General features: G+C 37.4%; 1 protein-coding gene across 4 annotated transcripts in view; it reads right to left on the bottom strand.

Moving 5' to 3' along the window:
- LOC136857679 (nucleolar pre-ribosomal-associated protein 1) overlaps positions 1 to 21,634 on the bottom strand; it is a 404,999-nt gene that overhangs the window by 205,943 nt on the left and 177,422 nt on the right. For all 4 annotated transcript variants that reach the window (XM_067136526.2, XM_067136527.2, XM_067136525.2 and 1 more), the window contains one exon: positions 5,768 to 6,085. In XM_067136526.2, the coding sequence (XP_066992627.2) occupies positions 5,768 to 6,085 (318 nt within the window). The remainder of the gene's footprint in view (positions 1 to 5,767; positions 6,086 to 21,634) is intronic.

Here is a 21,634-nt window from a genome sequence, read left to right on the forward strand (position 1 = left end):
ACGTCCATGATGAGGACCGCTCCGGTCGCCCTTCTTTGATTACGGACGATTTGGTGGCTTCAGTTGAAGCGAAGATTCGTGAGAACAGGCGCTTCACAATAACAGGTCTCTCAAATGAATTTCCTGACGTGTTGAGATCAGTGCTTTACAACACTGTTTCTGAACACCTAAAGTTTAGGAAACTGTGCTCCCGTTAGGTCCCGAAACTCCTAACAGAGGACCACAAAAACCAAAGATTTGAGTGTGGGATGAAGTTCTTGACTCGTTGTGATGAAGAAGGTGACAGCTTCTTGAGTCAGATCGTAACTGGAGACGAAACATGGGTTTCACATATCACGCCCGAATCGAAGCAACAGAGCATGGAATGGAGACACACACACTCGCAAAGGTGAAGGCCAAACAGACTCTGTCCCAGCGCAAAATCATGGCATCGGTGTTTTGGGATAGTCATGGTGTTTTGTTGGTTGACTTCATGCAATGAGGAACCACTATGAATGCAGAAGCATACTGCCAAACCCTGAGAAAGCTATGCAGAGCGATTCAAAACAAAAGACGCGGCATGCTGACAAAGGGAATTGTCCTTCTCCATGACAATGCAAGACCTCACACTGCAGGTCAGACCCGTGATTTATTGGACAGTTTTGGCTGGGAAGTTTTAGACCACCCACCCTACAGTCCTGATCTTGCGCCGAGCGATTACCATCTGTTCCTCCACCTCAAACATCACCTCGGTGGCAACCATTACAATGATGACGACGATGTGAAAATGGCAGTGAACTCTTGGTTATCGGAGCAGGCAGCAAGTTTTTATGAAGAAGGTATTTTAAAATTGGTTACGAGGTATGACAAGTGTTTGAACAAACTTGGCAATTATGTCGAAAAATAGATGAAGTATGTACTTTCTGAATAAAACTTTACTTTTTTGAAATAACCTTTCGTTGTGTACTTATTTTCAAACGGACCTTACTTAAAAAACACACCTCGTAAATTAGAGAAAAGTGCAGATTCATCAGTGTTGTAGACATCTTTGGGTTCGTACCTTTTAAGAATTTCACAGAGAATTGGAAGCCAGTCACTGACGGCTCTTTCATCTACATTTCCCGAATCGCCTTTTATTGTGTGAAGCGAAATGCCAAGTCTGGCTTTAAAACGGTTTAACCATCCATTGCTGCACTGGAAGTCTGAAATATTTAGTCTGAGAGCCAAGTCCTGTGCCTTAGATTTTAACACAGGCCCCGAAATAGGGACTCCCGCAGATCGTATCTGTGTAAACCACTCAAAAAGGGAAGCTTCAAGGTCAGCATGGTCTGCACCATGCAATTTTTTACTCCAGCTAGGAATGCTACCTTTTAAAACAGCGTCTTTGATAGAGTTGAAGATGTAAAATAATACTGCCTGCCTATTTCACTTTTGCTCACACTGCATTTTTCACAAGGCTGAACAATTTCATATTTTGTAGCCAAATTTAACGCTTTTCGTTTCTCACTCAACATTCACAGCAGAATGAAGTGGATTTATTTTGTTACCAATACTGTTTTGAAAAGGAATGAAGACTCCCAAACACAACTAAGAAACAGCCAACAGTTTAAAATATGCTGTTCACTGAACCAAAAACTGAAGACAAACAGAAATTTAAAGTAACATTACACAGTACAGTCAGTTTGCTTTTAACATCACTAATAGGGCTTACACGACTTCTTCACATGTAACGGAAAGAAACTTGATCTTTTAAATAAACAATAGCAAAGTCTGTTTACATCTCACTCAGAAAGCAATTTTAGACATGCGCACTAAGGAAATCAAACTTAAGCAACACAAGAAGTATTTTTACTCAGTGTACGACAGCAATAAATGAAAGCGTCAGATTCAGTCACACCATGAGGAATGACAATTTTTGACAGCAATAATAGCAGCTGAATAAAGACTTTTTCAATGCGACAATGCATAGCGATAACAAGCTGACCAACCCAACAAATTCGTGATATCCGAAAAAATACCACTTTGTGTGAAATCTTGATACGAACGAGAGTATAATGGTGCCAATAAAATCCTTTGCAAGAGACCCGCTGCTGCAATGTTTGTCGATCTTTTCGCGGAAGTTTTTATAATCTAATTGTGTCAAACGATCACAGTACTATACAAATATTTACTGTACTTTAGTTCGTGGAATATTGAGAGTTACGCGGAAAAACATAATCGATAGTTTTCTGCCACATTTTTATGCTGGAGTGTATAAATAAAAAGAAACGGAAAATAAAACACGTTAAAATCTCTCATAATAATGGACGGCTCACTGAAAGGGTTTTCATCGTAACTGAAGGCTATTGTACAGTTTAATATAGGAATTCTGAAGGGACATTAAAAAACCTGTCATTATAACAGTGTTCTCGTTATATCGCATACTTGCTATAACAGACTTCTACTGTGTATATATATGTATAGCTCTACCTGAATGTAAGAAACCTAGTTTGGAAGGAGGAACCAAGGTAGTGATGAGCAAGATGCTATATAAACCTATATTGAAATATGCAGCAGAAACCTGAGCAGTGGCAAAAAGAGAAGTAAAATTCTAGCCAGTGAAATTAAATGCCTAAGATGTGAGATAGGGAAGAGTAGAGACGTAATAAGAAATTAAGATGTCAAGAAGGAAATTGAGTAGAAGCAAATGAATGACAGAACTGAGAAGAATAGATTCAGATACACTAGAAGTCCGCTATAGCGAGTACGGCATATAACGAGAACTCCGTTATAGCAACAATTCCTTTCTGTCCCTTCAAAATTATTATATTAAATTGTGTATCGCCCTTCGGTTACAGCAAGAGCCCTATCACTGACGCATCCGTTATTACGAGCGATTAAGCTTGCAATTTTTTTCGTTTCCGATATTTATGCACCCCAGCGATTATATTGCATGCGATCGATTACCTTCAGTATCGTTTCCTCGCAATGTCCACTAGCGAGTTCTTTCATTGACATTCGAAGGTGATGTCGGAGTCGATTATTAATACCCGTCGACTGCTGTTCCGTAAAGAAAATTTGAAATAAAAGAGAACATGCTTTTGTAATAAATGCATAAATAACGTGTCCGATAATGGTTGTTAACACGATAAAATTAAAAGCTGACTGAACGACAGCTTAATTTTAAGGCTAAATACTGCAATTTAGTAAGAATGGGATACACCTCGAGATATGGCAGAGTGCATAATTGATTTCAGAGGCTAGTTTTTATTTTCTCACGTCTGGTTAAATTATGGATAAACTATTATGAAAATTTATAGCGAGAATATTATCATTTCTCTACTGGTGCTTTAAGTGCGTTTTCATCATATGTACAGTACGGTTAAGTTAGGATAGGTAATGCTGTTTTAATAAGAAAACTGAAACATTCGCCACAAAATGCGATCGATCACCTTTGGTACAGTATAGTTTTCTCACTATTTGCATTTGCGAGCTCTCTCATCGACATTCAAAGGCGACGTTGGAGTTGATTAGTAATACCCGTCGACTGCTCTTCTCTAAAAAATAAAATAAAATCAAAATGAAAGAGAATAACATGTTTTCATAATAAATGCATAAATAACGTGTCCGATAGCAGTTGTTAAGTCGTTAAAAATAAAGACTGAAGTAAACGATCTCTTAATTTTAATGTCACATAAGGAAATTAAGTAAGAATGTGATACACCACAAGATATGGCAGAGTACATCACTGATTTCAGAGAATAGTTCATATCTTCTTGCGTCTACTTAAATTTCAGAAAGGCTATTTACAGTACATGCAAATTTTTAGCGAGGAAGTTATCATTTGTCTACATGGGTTTCAAATATGTTTTCACGATACATATACGGTTAGGTTAGGTGACGTTGTTTGAAGAAGAAAAAAGAAGTGTTTGCCACAGAAACCTCTGGAGTGATACCGTATTTCTCCGAATCCAAGACGTTTTTTTCCTCCCCCCTCAGAATCTCATGCGACAACTCAAGGGTTGTCTTGCATTCGCGGCCTAACAGTAAGTTAATGGATACCACTGGCAACTACTGCGGTAACTACACTGCTTCTTTTCACCCCCGTACACGCACGCACCCACAAAACTCGACGACAGTAAATGACCGCCTCTTTATTATACATCGCTAGCCGTGACAACCGGTTGTACAGTGCCTGTGTGTAACGTCTCTGGATCTTGGGAAATAGTGAAGAGAGAATGACGTTCTATTAGCCTCTACAAAAATGTTTCTCAAATCTGCAGAATGGCAACAAAACATTCGAGCCTTCGAATTCTTAGAAAGGCCGGCTACTCAGTGGCAGAGTTATAGCGCGTCTACTGTACTTGACGCTTAGTAAAATTAAGTTTTATAGACAGCAGGAATATTTTCATCATGGATAGTCGCATTGTAAAGACACGTGGAAGAGGTGTTGCCGGCAAAATTTCAACGGGTTCTCGTCGATATTATTATGCCAATTTTAAGATGATGGTTATTAAACACTCGGAAATGTAGAATAATTGTACAGCCTCAAGAAAATGCGGCATAGGTCGAACTAAAGCCAGTATTTGTCGTTAGCATGAAGACAAAGAGCTAAAAAATTTGTACTGTAAAAAAAATGCATTCAGTGGTCCGCAACGAGGACGCTTTAAAGAAGTCTAAGATGAAATTGTGAGGAATGTGCACGAAAAACACAAGGGCGGAATGGCCATACCGAGGCACAATAGACTCGTTCGTTGACTTTCAACGTCCGTGATTAGGCCTATACATCGCTAGCCGGCAAGCGAGACATGCGTGTAGCGGTAGCCAGTTATATTTGACACTGAGTAAAAGTAACAGTTTTATTGACAGCAAGAATAATTTCCTGATGGATCGTTGTATTGTAGAGACGCATGGAATAGGTATTGCTGGCAAATTTTCAACAGGTTCTCTTCGGTATTATGATGCCAATTTTAAGTTAATGGTCGTTAAACCGGTGTAAATAAAGAATAATTATGCAGCCGCAAAAAAAACATGCAGCATGACGAAAGCCAATGTTCGGCGTCTAAAAATAGTCTAAAAATGCGTAGGACTACTGTACAACAAAGGTATTCATATGATTTTACAAAGTACTTTTTGAGCCTGATTAAAATCTTTAGAAGGAAAAAGTGGGATTCGCCTTGGATTCGGAGAAATACGGTACTATATTTTTTCAAAATGAAATTAAACATGCATTTTCATGTAGTATCGGATTTTGAAAAATAACAAACAAGTAAGCCTTAGTGTGGATATCATCTGCGGAAACGCAAGTTTTGAACAAACTGATTGCCGTTTCATACCAATTTTTAATGTGTATGGGTTTTTTCCGACTTTTATACAAAATCGGATATAACGACAATTCGCTATAGTGAGTAAATTTTTCGCTGTTGTTAATTCTCGCTATCACAGACTTTTACTGTAGTTTAACATGTAAAGAATAGAGGAGGGAAGGATACTTATACAGATGATGGAGCCTACGTATGAAGTGAAGAGAGAAAGGGGGATACCCAGAACAAGATAGACTGGATCAAGAAGAAAGAACCTGAAATGAAACAGAATTACAGAAGAAGATGCAGAAGTACCATAAATGCCTAAACTAGGCTGGAGCTGGATAAACGGAAATGATGATTATGATTATTTTAACTTCCTCAAAAATTAAAATTAATGATAACTTGGCGTATTGTTTTTGTTGTGGCGGTTTAGAAAGCAAAATCATCAGAACAGAACTACGATACATGAAGAATAAATATTCATCTATTTGTTAAATACTTGCCTTGTTTGGTGAGAGACTGGTGATATCAGTCCCTAGAAGTAACTGTAAGACTTTGAGTTGTATGTTTGCTTCTATATCCTCTTCTTGATCCCATCTTCCTTCTTTTTCTATCTGTATTCTACTCCACATATCTTTGAAATCCAAATGGTTGACCATATTAGGGCAGCACTTATGATACAACAGCAACAAGTCAAGTAGTGCATTTTGTCGGATACTATTGGGAACTAGAGGCAATGAGTCAACGGATTCCGTACCTTCTCCTGGTGGGAGCAATTCTTTCTGCCATGCTGCATACACCACATCACCACTTGGAAGATGCTGAATAATAGAAGAGTTACCAGCATGAAGTGAAATTAACTAAATCAGTACTAGTACTTATAAAAAAATGTTAACATATTATCTATCCAGAAACAAAGAATAAAACAACCCTAGTTTATGAGAAGAACACAATTTTATAATAATAATAATAATAATAATAATAATAATAATAATAATAATAATAATAATAATAATAATAATTCGTATGGCCTCAGCTACCGTGTGCAGACATTTCAATTTGACGCCATCTGGCTGTCTGCTTGTTAATTTTGACGTTCCGTTTTATTCTAGGCCTACTAGATGTCAGACCGAGTAAACCAAAACTCTCTTAGGCGTCTATGGCTGAGACTTAATGAATTTTGTCGGGTAAACACCAAATGTGTCACCAGAGATCTTTTACATGCCGACATCGTACGACATGGAGTGTCGAATGGACTTTTTTCCGCCCTTCAAAAAGCTGACTACCTTTGTCGGGTTTGAACCCGCTATCTTGGGATCCGGAGGTTGACACTCTACCAATGATCCACAGAGGCAGCTATCATAATGGTTATTTGCCTACATCCACAATCCAAGAGGATATAGCAAGATCATCTACATAAGTCAAAAAAGTGCTGTAGGTAATCTGTAAATCTGTCTTCAGACAGGTATCAACTATTGAACTACAGTTAATACTGGAATGATGGCTGCTCAGCTAAGTATGGCATAGAGGCATGACTGACATACACATACATGCAACGAGTCACAAGCAACTTCACGAATTTGAAACATTTAGGCGGAAGGTCTCTTGCAAACACTGATTTATGGTGAAATATACATTTCACAAGATTAATAGCAATTTGAAACTGAAAATGGCTAGGGATATTGGACAAATAAAAATATATTCTAGGCCTGAGTGCTCTTCAATATTTTTTCTTCATGAGAACAAAGACAGTAAATACATACACCTACCTAGACATGTAACACAATACATGCCATACAAACAAACAAACAAACAAACAAACAAACAAACAAACAAACGGTAAATACAATGAAAATACATTGTAATTAGTCTTTGATCCAAGGTTATGAATTCCATTATTGGTTCTGTATTGAGTTAAGAGTACATATAAATTAATTAACAAAGTTTTAATCCACCTACTCAATACTATACAAGAATTATAATGCCTATGTATAGATTACAATGTTTTAAGGGACTAGTTTCGACCCTGTGTGGGTCATCATCAGCCTAAATAAGGTACAATTTTTATTTGTTGATATCCAGGAACAATATTTTGTCGTAAATTGATAAAATTAATCAAATGAGCCAAATGTGTAATGTGATAATGTGTGTATAAAATGGTGAAATGCATGAAATGTTATGTGAGATAAAATTATTTCGTGGTACTGATCAATAGATAGTGAAATGTTCAAGTTTACATATTGCAGTGAGACTATAAATATAGTATAGTAAATACAGATTATTTACAATAATGGTTGAAATATTGCACTTTATATATATATATATATATACATACATACATTGGCAGCCACAACAATAGAGCCACCTGGTAAAGGTTTGGAAAAAGAGCAAATTTATTACTAGACATGTTTGTACTATGATGGAAACAACATTTTACATTGTACAGGAACCATTACAACAGAGTCACATTGTACCACAGTCAGTTATATAGATAACACAACTCAAACTAATCAATAATATTCAAAAGAATAGAGCCAAATGACACAAATATTTTGTACTTGATCTGAGTCTTATGAAATTTACAGGAACAGTCGTTTTTGCATAGGAGTGCATTAGTACTTCGTGGGGTAACCCTTATTTTTGAGGATTGCCCTGCACCTCTTACTCATAGAGTAGACTAAACGCCTGTATTCGTCGCTGCTGATCGCATACCAGGCTCTATGGATTTCTTCCCAAAGTTTATCTAAAGATGTAGCTTTTGAACGGTCAATTCACTTGTCTACGATCTCCCATAAGTTCTCAATGGGTGATGCATCAGGGGATTGAGGTGGCCACTCTAATACTTCGATATTGTGATCTTGAGAAAACTGCCTTATGATCCTTGCAGTATGCTTTGGATCGTTATCGTGCTGAAATTTCCATTTCAGCGGCATTTCCTCTTTAGCATAAGGCAGCATCACATTTGCCAAGATGCCTTTGTACATTTCTGCGTTCATTATGCCGTTGATACGGTGTATTGGACCAATGTCGTACCATGAAAAACATCCCCAAACCGTAACACTTCCACCACCGTATTTCACAGTTTTTAAAGTGTACTTGGGATTAAATTCCTGTTTTGGTGGGTGGCGCACATAGACTTTTCCGTCTGAGGCAAGCCTATTATACTTGGATTCATCGGACCAAAGGATGTTCCTTCACCAAATATTAGGTTTTTGTTCATTTCTCTGGGTGAAGGCCAACCTTTTCCGAACATTAGCTTTTGAAACATGTGGCTTCTGTCTCGCAATGCGCCCATTCAATTTTGCGGATCTCAGTTGTCTTTGAACCATTGAGGTTGATGGTTGAACATAATTTTTGTCGCTAAACAAAATGGCTTTCAGTGGGGGTGTTGACAAAAATGGGTCTTTCTTTACTTTCCTAGTGATGAGTCTGTCTACGTGAGGAGTAGTTACACGAGGTCGCCCCCTGTTCTCCACCTGCGGCTCTGTTTGTTTTGCCAGTCTAATGGCGTTCTGGACTCGTTTTTGCGAAACGTGTAAATCTTTGGCTATCTGATTCATGGACATCCCACTTTTGAACATCCGGAACATTACTATACGCTCGTCACTTGTACGCTTTGCTCTCCCCATCTAGAAGAATGTAAACAAAACCAAACGTCAATTTACATAAAAAATAATATTGAGGGGAGGTTTGTTGACAAATAATATCGCTAGCCCCCAAAACAACTGCAAAACAATTTGAATGGGACTTCTATAAAACGGCTCTATTATTTTGACCCATAAGATTCTTACCTTTATGCCTTTCTTTGCACGTCTAGCTCAAACGCTTCCTTTTGCACGACTACAGATAGCAGCGATGTCTTCCCTGATGTTGTCTAAAAGGGACTGACAACACGGCACTCGTGGAGATTTTGCCAACTAATAGATATCCTAGCTCTTAATCCCATCAATAGAGGTGGCTCTATTATTGTGACCGCCACTGTATATTAAAACTGCCTAATTTATGTTGACAATTGGACCTCGGTACGAATTGATGGTTCTTGGTTCAGGGTACTTACAGGGGTTAGACAAGGCTGTAATCTTTCACCTTTACATGGATCATCTGCTGAAAGGTATTAAATGGCAGGGAGGGATTCAGTTAGGTGGAAATTTACTAAGCAGTCTGGCCTATGCTGACGACTTGGTCTTAATGGCAGAATATGCCGACAGCCTGCAGTCCAATATCTTGGAACTTGAAAATAGGTGCAATGAGTATAGTATGAGATTAGCCTTTCGAAGACTAAATTGATGTCAGTAGGTAAGAAATTCAACAGAATTGAATGTCAGATTGGTGATACAAAGCTAGAACAGGTCGATAATTTCAGGTATTTAGGTTGTGTGTTCTCCCAGGATGGTAGTATAGTGGGAGAGATTGAATCAAGGTGTAGTAAAGCTAATGTGGTGAGCTCGCAGTTGCGATCAACAGTATTCCGTAAAAAGGAAGTCAGCTCCCAGACGAACTATCTTTACATCGGTCTGTTTTCAGACCAACTTTGCTTTATGGGAGCGAAAGCTGGGTGGACTCAGGATATCTTATTCATAAGTTAGAAGTAACAGAAATGAAAGTGGCAAGAATAATTGCTGGTACAAACAGATGGGAACAACAGAAGGAGGATATTCAGAATGAGGAGATAATTTGGGAATGAACTTGTTGGATGAAGCTGTACACATAAACCGGTATCGGTGGTGGGGACATGTGAGGTGAATGGAGGAGGATAGGTTACCTAGGAGAATAATGGTCTCAGTTATAGAAGGTAAGAGAAGTAGAGGGAGACCAAGACGACGATGGTTAGACTCAGTTTCTAACGATTTAAGAGGTATAGAACTAAATGAGGCCACAGCACTAGTTGCAAATAGAGGATTGTGGCAATGTTTAATAAATTCACAGAGGCTTGCACACTGAACGCTGAAAGGTATAACAGTCTATAATGATAACGTATGTAATGTATGTAAAATTGTCTAGTGATAAAGTTATGAAATGCCGGTCAGAATATAAAGTCCAGATGCTTCTAGTGAATTCTATTGTTCCATTATGTTTTCTTTCAATTATTGAATATAAGTTATGTACAACATTGGCGCAGAGGGTATCTATCTTGCTTAAAGTCCAGAACTCTTTGTACGATAAGAAGTTGCTTATATTTAGCCTGCATACATTATCTGAATTATAAATACTGGACTTTATGCAAGATAGATACCCTCTGCGCCAATGTTGTACATAAACATAACATATATTCAATATTTGAAAGAAGACGTTATGGAACGATAGAATTCACTAGAAGCATCTGGACTTTATATTCAGACCGGCATTTTATACCTTTATCACTAGGCATTTTAATGTAAATATAAAGTGGAATATTTCAACCATTATTGTAAATAATCGATGTGGTACTATATTTTAGTCTCACTGCAATATGTAAACTTGAACATTTCACTATCTATTGATCAGTACCACAATATAATTTTATCTCACGTAACATTTCATGCATTTCACCATTTTATACACACGTTATCCCATTACACATTCTTCTCATTAGATTAATTTTATCAATTTATGACAAAATATTGTTCCTGGATATCAACAAATAAAAAGTGTACCTTATTTAGGCTGATAATGACCCACACAGAGTCAAAACTAGTCCCCTAAAATACTGTAATGTATACATAGGCATTACAATTATTGTATAGTACTGAGTAGGTGGATTAAAACTTTTTAAATTATATGTATTAGTCTCTGAACCATATTTATTATAAAGTCAAGGATAGCTTTTGACACAATAAGCAACTTCACAATGAAATATACATTTATATAATATTCGTAATAGACTGTTATACCTTTCAGCATCCAGTCTCCAAGCCTCTGTGAATGTACTAAATGATACCATAGCCCTCTATATCAGGGGTTGGCACGCGGGCAATAAAAGTGTGTCCAGCTGAGGAGCAGTGGACTCTGTCTGCCCGCAGCAGGGCGAGCGACTCAACAGCACAACCTGTGGCGTGTACGTCATTATGCTGTGGGTTCACGCCGAGTTTACAGTACATACAACAGAATGTGGATTAAATGCAAAGTCTAGAGAAAGCATTTTACACTGATAGGAACTGAAATATTTACTACCGTACATGAATTAAGTTTATAAACATAGTCAACATAATTGTAATGAAAAAACTATAATAAATGCTTTAGTTTACAAAATAAAGTTTAAATTCTGGGAAGTACAGCACAAAACACAATTGGCATACCTTTTCGTACTACAATGCTAGAACTCATGTGAAAATAGACGTTTTCTGTCACAAAAGGTACAAAAAAAAAAAAAAATACTCTGATCTTTACACAAGTGAATTACTATCAGTCCTAAACGCATTATTATTCCCTTTTTCTTCAATGTTGCTAGTCGTCGTAAGTCCGGTGATAAAATTCTGGTTGCACTTTAAAGCGGTAGGCACTTCAAGTGTTTGTCACTGAGTGTGGGTCGCATCTGTGACTTTGTAATTTTCATTATTGAAAAAAGTTGCTCACATGAATACGTCGTTCCAAACATAGAAATTCTCTTTGTGGCCCTTTGATGGAAATGATGGAAGCGGTATTGTGGTAAATGTTTATAGAATTCTAAAATGTTTGTATTCAAAGTTCTAAAAATAACTTTCAGTGTCAGATCACAGACTTCTAGTTGTACATCGCAAGGGATGTCATCAATATTTAAAGGAAAATGGTGTCAAGAATAGCAGAAAGTCTGTTTCTACAGAATTTAGGTCTATGAATCATTGATAAAATTCACTGTATAGACAGGAGAGACTTTCATTATATTTTGTGAAATTTTCTTCCTCGATATCCGAAGCTACAGCCTGCATGTTCTTGAAATGCATTAGATTTTGGGAGTGAAGATTACGACTCTAGCTTCTTTTGAAGGCAACGATTTGATTGAACAATATCCATAATATGTTCGTCTTTTCTTTGTAGAGTAGTACACAACGTTACTAGGAATGCTAAATCTGAAATCCATAGTTCTGGAATACATTTACCTTTCATATCTAGAAATAGCTTGATGTCTTCCCTCAGCTCAAAAAATCGTTGAAGGATCAAACCTCTACTTAACCATCTTTATGAAGAAAAGTATGGTACGTCTGAATGTTTTGATATAAGGTCTTTTAAAAATTATCTGAACTGTCGGAGATTTCATCTGGATGATCTGATGAAATTAACCATGTTAACAAGAACTTGATACTCCTCTTTACTTGTAGTTTCAGTCTTTTGTATTCCACATGTACCTGAAGCATCAGGAAGCATTGTGCGCCAAAATATTACGGTATGAAGAAAAATTCACGGCATTAGAGAGAGAAGATGGATTCATAGTACATGATGAAAGGGGTCTTCAGAAGGTAATGGCAAAATATTTAGAAAAACTTTATAAAGAGGATGACAGCCTGGAGGAAGAAGGAGATATAAGAAAATGGAAATAATAGATGGAGAAAAATAAGAGAACCCGAAAACATGGTTGGAACTTGAAAGGGCAGTGAAAGCAATGACCAAAGGTAAAGGAAGTGGAAAAGACAAATTCAATGCTGATATGATTAAGGCAGCAGGAAGCAGTGGACTACAGTGGCTATACAGAGCCCTCAATGCCATATGGAAGGATGAAAGGATACCTGAAGATTGGCTACAAGGAAGCAATGTCCCATTGTTCAAAAAAGGAAATAGGAAGAAATGTGAAAATTATAGAGGTATAATGCTATTATCAAAAGGCCTAAAAATCATGGAGAAAGTCATAGACAAAAGACTGAGGGATATAATAGAAACACAGTTAAGAGGAAGAACAATATGGCTTTAAACCGAATAGATCAACAATAGACTTGATATTTACAGTGTGAACGATAATGGAAAAAGCTTATGATAAAGTTAAGAGAAAACATGTATGGGAATGCCTACGGAAAAGGAACATACCAAAATAATTAATTAACAAGATAAAAATGTTGTATCATGAGAGTAAAAGCAGTATACAAGTGAGAGTGGTGACTCTGAAACATTTTATACAAAAAAGGTCTCAAGCAAGGAAGTGCACTGTCACCATTATTGTTTATTATATTGATGGATTAAATCATAAAACGTGTAAAACAGAGTATCAGTAGTGATGAAGTGAATGCTTTGGTATTTGCAGATGATGTGGTGATTTGGGGAAAGGGAGAAAAGGAAGTACAAAGGAGACTGGACATTTGGAATGAAAATTTGAAGGAGTTTGGAATGGTAATTAGTAAAAAGAAAACTGTAGTCACGCACTATGGAAAAGAGAACAAGAGAAGCCAACTGAACATAGACGGAGAACGGTTAGAAAATGTAGAACAGTTTATATATCTGGGTAGTGTTATTAATGGAAGTAATGAAATAAACCCTGAAATTAATAACAGACTAAGTAAAGGTAAAACATTTTATCATCAAGTCAGACAGCTTTTATGGGATGACAAAGTGTCAGACAGCTTTTATGGGATGACAAAGTACCCAAGAGATGGAAATTAACATTATTTCATACCAGTTGTAACATACGGACTAGAAATGCTGGTAACTAATAAGAGACAAGATAGTAAGATCCAAGCAGTAGAAATGAAATTTTTAAGAACATCAGTTAAAAGGACAAGAAGAGATAGAATCCAAAATATTAAAATCAGAGAAGAGCTAAATATAGAACCGTTAGTCCAGAACATGCAGAAAGCAAGACTGAGATGGTTCGAACATGTAAAAAGAATGGGAAAGGAATGGGTCGCAAGAAGGGAATTAGACAGAGAAGTTAAGGGAAAGAGACCAGTTGGAAGACCAAGAAAAAAGTGGATGGATCAGATTAGGAAGGACATTACAGAAGCTGGATTGGATGTGGCAGAAATAATGGAGCAGGAAAAGTGAAAGGAGAGAAAAGAGTGGAGGAGGCTTGTTAATCGCACCCAGGCGACTGGAGTGGGACACTGATGATGATGACGACGAATAATAATATTTATATCACACTGACACATGCAACAAAATGTATTTTTAGGCGTCAGAATGAACGAAAATTTATAGGCATCTCTGAAGACTTGGAGATAACTTATGTTCTATATTTTTTGGCCATCACGTGAAGAGAAAATACCAGAAACTATCACCGACACAACTCCCTGAGATGCATTCAACTCATTAAAAATATGAACTGAAATACGCAAAACTACCACATACAAAACAATTCAGTATGTCTCCTACATTATTAACATACGACTCTGACAGGGGGTAAAGCACAGAAATGCCAGAAAAAACATGTGGCCAACAACTCCAACGAAACTATGTGCAGAAATGAGCGAACCACACAGGAAACACGATACACGAATGCGAGGGACTCTCGTGAAATAAAGCATCAAATAAATGAGCTTGAAAATGAGGTTGCTAAATTACACAAGCACATAAGAATTTATCCTTTATCTAGTGGAAGAGTATTGACCATATTAGAGGTTATATTGGTTAAAAATGGGAAGAAGGAAGTTACACTGGTCAAAAACAGGATGAAGGAAAAATAAATTGGAAAATCGGAAGACGAGATAAAAACCGGAAAGTTTCTGGGTAAATTGGAAGGACTGGCAGGTATGACACAGTGTACAGGGCATGTGGTTAATCCTCGTGATTGTAGTTTGGACTGCAAACGGGAAACTAAACCAGCTGTTTTACCCACCATAGCGGGAGCTCCATCAGTAGCAACAGATACTAGTTTCTCCCAAGCCAATTGTACTTTCTGAATAGTTTCTTCAACAACTGCAAAGTCCGACTCGTTGACTGAATGGTCAGTGTACTGGCCTTCGGTTCAGAAGGTCCTGGGTTCAATTCCCGGCTGGGTTGGGGATTTTAACCTTACTTGGTTAATTCAAATGGCTCAGGAGCTGGGTGTTTGTGCTGTCCCCAACATCCCTACAACTCACACATTACACATAACACTATCCTCCACCACAATAACACGCAGTTACCTACACATGGCAGATGCCGCCCACCCTCATCGGAGGGTCTGCCTTACAAGGGCTGCACCCGGCTAGCAATAGCCACACAAAGTTAATTAATTAAAACAACTGCAAAAATATCCTCCCCAGTAGTGATGTTCTTTAATGTTGTTATATCCAGAAACTCTTCTGTAACACACAGATTTTCGTAAATGCCACGAATAAATATCACTAACTCTGTTAAACCATTCATGTCTGTACTCTCATCTAAGGACAGCGCAAATACAATGAATTGTTTTAATTTTTTTGGATAGCTGCTGTTCTACATCTGAACTGACCTCTTCTATATGGCAAGCTATAGTTTATGCTGAGAGACTTACCCTATTAAACTTGGAAGACTCTTCTGAAGGCAGTATCTCAGAATCTATTTGAATACCCCGCAGGAAAAATGTTGTAACCCTCACTTTTCTAGAATGCTGGGTTTCCGTGCATAAACGATGTATGCGTTCAGAGTGAGGCATGTAGGAACTTATGTTGGCAAACATGTATGTGAAGCGCCTTTTTTCTTTTGTTTAAATTTTGCCATGGGTCGTGTGGGTGCAGAAATGTATCAATGGAGGAGGAACGTCGTGTGTTGCCAAGTCCTAGTGTGTGCAACGATATAAATAAGGGACAAAAACGCAAAATTAAATATAGTAAATGGAAGAGGAATGAAAAGAAATACAAGCGGAATCACCATATTTGGCCCACAATAACAAATCAGTACCTGAGAAAATCCCTGCTGAACAGGTAGGTGGAAAAACGTTGTACGCCAATGGAAGAAAGTCAACGTGTTTAATGGGAGATTCAAATGCCTTATATTTTAATGCGTAATCAGAGCTTTTATTATGGACTGTATTATATATGTGTATAATGTATAATGTGTATTATACATACTGTATATGCATATAAATATGCCTTGCTCCCTTTACAGATTGCTACCTGTAAATGTAAATACCAATGTAGAACACTGAGTTTGGAGGACAACAGAATGCTGTTTGAAGAATTCTACAATTTAGACTACAACGCACAAACATGACATTTAGCTTCGTCATGCATTGAAATTGCAGATATCAAATGCAGGGAGACTGATGAGGTCATTTCGCGCAGACACTGCACATTTACATAAGTACTTTTTAAGAAAAATGCAGAAGAAATTCAAGTATGCCAAAAAACCTTACGCACGATATATAGAATTACTGCTAGACGTCTGCAAATGTTCCAAGAGAAGATAAAATGTGGCATTCCCTTTGAAGACAGAAGAGGTATGCATAAGAATCATCCAAACAAACTTTAGACCAATGTGAAAGATTTGATAAGAAAACACACTGAGAAGCTACCAAGACAAGAAAGCCACTATTCAAGACATAAGCATGAAAAGCCTGAGTTCCAATTTGAATGTTACTAAGCTTTACCAACTCTTTAAAGAAGAGGATCCTACAGTACAATGCAGTGAAAGAGCATACAGGGATTTTCAGGAGGAGATTTTCGGACTCATGTGGGTATTGTGATAGACTGTTCCTTCAGACTGATAACAGTGAAAATGAAACCAAAAGAAAGAACATAGAAGAAGAGAGCAAACTGCGCCATTTACGGGTGGAAGCAGCTTATTTAATGCTGCAGAAGGATACTGAAAAGGCTACAACAAACAAAACCTATGTTGTCATATGCACAGACCTCCAGCAGGTATTGTACTGTCCTACCCTTAACCATTTTGCAGCATTCTAACAATGTCAACTGTCAACTTACAATCAAGCAATACATAATGTTGGAGATAATAAGGTGTGGATGTGTGTATGGCCTGAAAATGTAGCCAGACGTGGATCAGCAGAAATAACTTCTTGCCTCATGAAGTACATAACCTCTGAATTTTCAGTACTAAAATGGAGTGAAGAAAGAAGTCAGATCGATGTACAGGGAGGAATAATAACTGGAAAACTATAGTTTTGTCTCAGTATCTGCTGAACTTGAAGTACTTCACATCTGTTGAGCAAAAATTTCTAATCATGGGCCACAGCTTTTTGCCTTGTGATCGAGATTTTGCATTAATTGAGAGAAACAAGAAGAACCACCTTATGTATGAACCATTTGAATGGGTCCAGGTAATAGCAACTGCAAGACGAAGCAACTCGTTTTTGGTTTGGTATATGCAGCAAGATGATTTCATTGATCTGAGTGCTATTGAAAAACAAATCTGCAAAGATCCAAATTGCAAAATAACAGACTAGGTTTGGATGAAGATATTCTCAGACTCTTCAACAGTAGTTCAATGTTGCAAGATCCATAACTACCTACAACCTTGGTACTACGCAAACTTAGCATTACTTTCTAGAGGTATAACCAACATCTCCGTTTTGCCTGATATAATAAGCTTGGATACACTACACAGACTGTATAAAGACCCATTGCTTGTATCTGCGGAAAAGAAAGCTAATCTGCTAGACATGTGGCGATACATTCCTGAAAAATATCGAGGTTTTCATGAGAACCTAAAGACAAAGTGAAGTGACAATGTAATGTTTATTCATCATTGCCAAACATTTGCAACAATATTGTTGGTGTTCAGTGAATTCTGTTAAACAATGGGTGATGCAAATTAGAAGTGTAGTTTCTGTTTCATTACTTTTATACAGAATAAAAACAATAAATTATATTACCTATTAAAGTTATAAATATTTTCAGTAGTATAAACATTGTAACCCGCAAAAATGTGCTACTTCCATTACAGTTACAACCTTTTTTGCACGGACATCCAGATCATCTCTTATATCTTGATTTTAAAGTCGCACACTGTCAAAATTATTATGCATTAATAACTAGTGAAATCATTTAAGCTAATTGTCAATGGCAGAATAAGCATTCACAAACAATTCGCTTGTTTATTTGTTTCTCTTCTCTCCTGAAAAATTTGCATTTTGTGGGGAACAACGTTTTTGCCGGCAGGTATTCATTTTATAATACCATTATAAATGGTCTGTTATTGGACAGTATAAATTTTCCAGCTAACTCACCCCTGGTTGCCAGCGTCTTGATGGGTGTGCTATTTACCAACTGATGAGCCCAACTTAGCATACTGGGGGCAAAACACTGGCAACCAGGAATGAGTTAGCTGGAAAATTTATAATGTCCAATAACAGACCATTTATATTGGTATTACAAATTTACTCATTCAGGACAAATATTTCAGGTTATCTACAGGAATCAACATCTATATCAGGTATTCATTTGTAAAGACTGTTTTGCAAAAAAAGGTCCTTCAGTGAAAGGTCAGCACTGTCTCGCAATTAAATGTGAGATTTTATAGCTTACTTGGACAACCGCTGGATTTCATAATTGTGGTGTGGCTTCCTATTAAAAAGATGCGGCGTGTGTTGCTAAATACAGTATAAAATCTGTTGTTTAAACACTTGCACGCAATAAACTCAAATAAAATTTACAAATAATATTTTGAACAACTGAATCATCTGTATTTTACCATTAAAACCTACTTTAAAACTTACAAAATGAAATACGTTGAAAATAGGAAAATATGTGTCAACCTAAACACTAATTAGAAAAGTATCTGTTCACGCGTCTTCAAATCTTTATCAACTTCAGATGTTCATCCTCTTCTAATATGTCGTGTGCTTTAGTGTTTAGGTATGCAATGTCTTTCAATATTATATTATTTTGCATCTACAGCTGCATTACACAAGAGGCATGTAAATCCACCATCATCATTCAAAGAAGCAAAATATTTGTCTTCTCCCGGAGAAGCTGGTCAACTATACGACTTAGATACGCTGCTGCATTGAACTTGCTCGGCCAGAATATGTAACTTCAATGCTCAGTACTCGCAGCTTCTGCTCTATGACATACTGCGCACCCAGCTTGAGCTCAGAGCAGCCAATGTGCACACAGACACAGAAGTCGCTGAATGATGAGGCCTGCTCTACATGAACTAGCACAAAGCCTTGTTTAATTCTATACCTCTTATCTTAAAATCATTAGAAACTGAGTCTAACCAATGCTGTCTTGCTCTCCCTCTACTTTTCTTACCTTCCATGACCGAGTCCACTATTCTCCTATGTAACCCTTCCTCCACCGTTCGCCTTACCTGACCCATCATCGAAACCAGTTTATGCATACAGCTTCAGCAATTGAATTCAATCCTAACTTAAGCTTTTGCCTCCTAATTTCAAGTACCCTGCCATCGTTCCCACCAGTTTTTACCAGCGATCATTCTCACTACTTTCATGTCTGTTACATCTAACTTATGAACAAGATATCCTGAGTCCACCCAGCGTTCACTCCTGTAAAGCAAAGTTGGTTTGAAAACAGACTAGTATAAAGACAAATTCACACAGGAGCCGACTTACTTCTTACAGAATACTATTGATCACAACTGCAAACTCACTGCATTAGCTTTGCTGACCTTGATTCAATCTCACAATACTACTGTCCTGGGAGAATACACATCCTATACACTTGAAATTAACTACGGCCTGGTTTCTCTTACTCTGTGTTAATACTTAACAAATGTTAACTAACAACTGTTATTAATTAAACACTTCGGTTAAAAGTGCCATGTTTCACGAACATATTTCCAACATTTGTTATGAAACAACTGTATAAAGACATATTAACACATTTCCGTGAGATTTCTGAACGCATTTGGCAGTGAGCGTCTTTTGTTTCTTTACATAAAGCGCGCACAGAGGTATGTTGGAATAGTATTTTGTCGCACATGGTTGACATTATTATAGGTTATGGTTAGCACAGATTGCTAAGACATAAATGTGTGTAGTAAGAGGCAACAAAAGTGTTATTATGATGAATGCAGGACAAATGTTATAATTTTTAATTTGAAAGCATGCGAGTGTGCTTGAAAAATGAAAGAATGGACTGGTATAGCACAACATTCAATATTATTCTTATATGAGTGCAATTTATGGCTCCTACAACACCAGGTAAACGTGATAATTGAAATGTTTTGAATGATTTTCGGGCATTCTTTTACTGCGGGGAAAATAATGTAATGCTTTGTTAATGCTGCAATGGCAGCAGGAATTCTTTGCAGAATTCTACACACTCATGTCTTGCATTCGTGAACACAGTCGCCTACAATTACATGAAAAGTGTCTCAGGCATAATATCTAACAAGGAGAAGCCAGACCCTGCAGTCAACCGATTTCAACCAGCTTCAATGTACCTGTGGGGCAAACACTCAACAGTAACTCTTGTATAAGGGTTTAGGTCAATACGCTTTCGTTTTCGAAAAAAATGAGGTCGAATGTCATGACACAGGATCCGCTTCAGACAAAGTGGAGGTGATAGAACACTAAAAGGCGATTTTTTTTTTTTTTACTTAAACATGTCAGGTCCGCAATCTAATAATATCTGAACAATTGCTGCATCCCCGATTCCAATGCAACATGTATATACTTGGAATTACATCAAAGTCAAACCGAGTAGCGACCTAGTAGTCACTGTACTTGTCTGCGAACTTCGTAGATGTGAGTTCGAGTCTCGTCGCAGCTATAATTTTTGTACAAAATAAATTAATATTTGAGGTAACGTGAAGATAAAAATGTCAAGAAAAATATTATGCAAATTTCAGTAAATTTAATTTTCTATCTGTAATTAATATAGGCCTAAACGTTCTCACAGTTACTGCTGGATCTCTCTCTCTCTCTATTAATTTGAGGTAGAAAATAACATTCACTACAGTTTGCCTAATATTTTTATTCGCATTTTTACCTTTATGTTCCCTGAAAATGAAAATCCACAGCCTGTTTCCAGTCATTCGACAGGGTCAGGAATGGAATGAATGAAGCCCCCATCTAGCGGCGAGGATAGGAATTGTGCCGGCTGCCGAAGCGTGTTGCACTCCTCTGGGGCAATGATTAATGAATGACAGATGAAATGACAATATAGTGGAGAGTGTTACTGGAATGAAATATGACAGGGAAAACTGGAGTACCCGGAGAAAAACCTGTTCTGCCTCCGCTTTGTCCAGCACAAATCTCACATGGAGTGACCGGGATTTGAACCACGGAACCCAGCGATGAGAGGCCGGTGCGCTGCCGCCTGAGCCATAGCCACAGTAAAACGTCAATAAGACATTTCTGCAGGGAACAACAAAAATGAACGTTAAGCAAGAAAACGTACCACTGAATATACAAATAAAAACTATCCAACAGGGATATAGAAACACTAGATAAGATTTTTTCTGACAAGAAGGTGTTTTATGTCATGTATCCGCGGGTACGGTGAAAACTATAGTACCCACAATTTCTCAAGATGACAGGAAAGTAATAAAAGGTGTGAAAAACATGAGAACAAAATATGAAAACCTTTTCAGCTGGGGCTTTTAAA

Source organism: Anabrus simplex, chromosome 1, assembly GCF_040414725.1.
Source record: "Anabrus simplex isolate iqAnaSimp1 chromosome 1, ASM4041472v1, whole genome shotgun sequence".
Taxonomy (NCBI): Eukaryota; Metazoa; Arthropoda; class Insecta; order Orthoptera; family Tettigoniidae; genus Anabrus; species Anabrus simplex.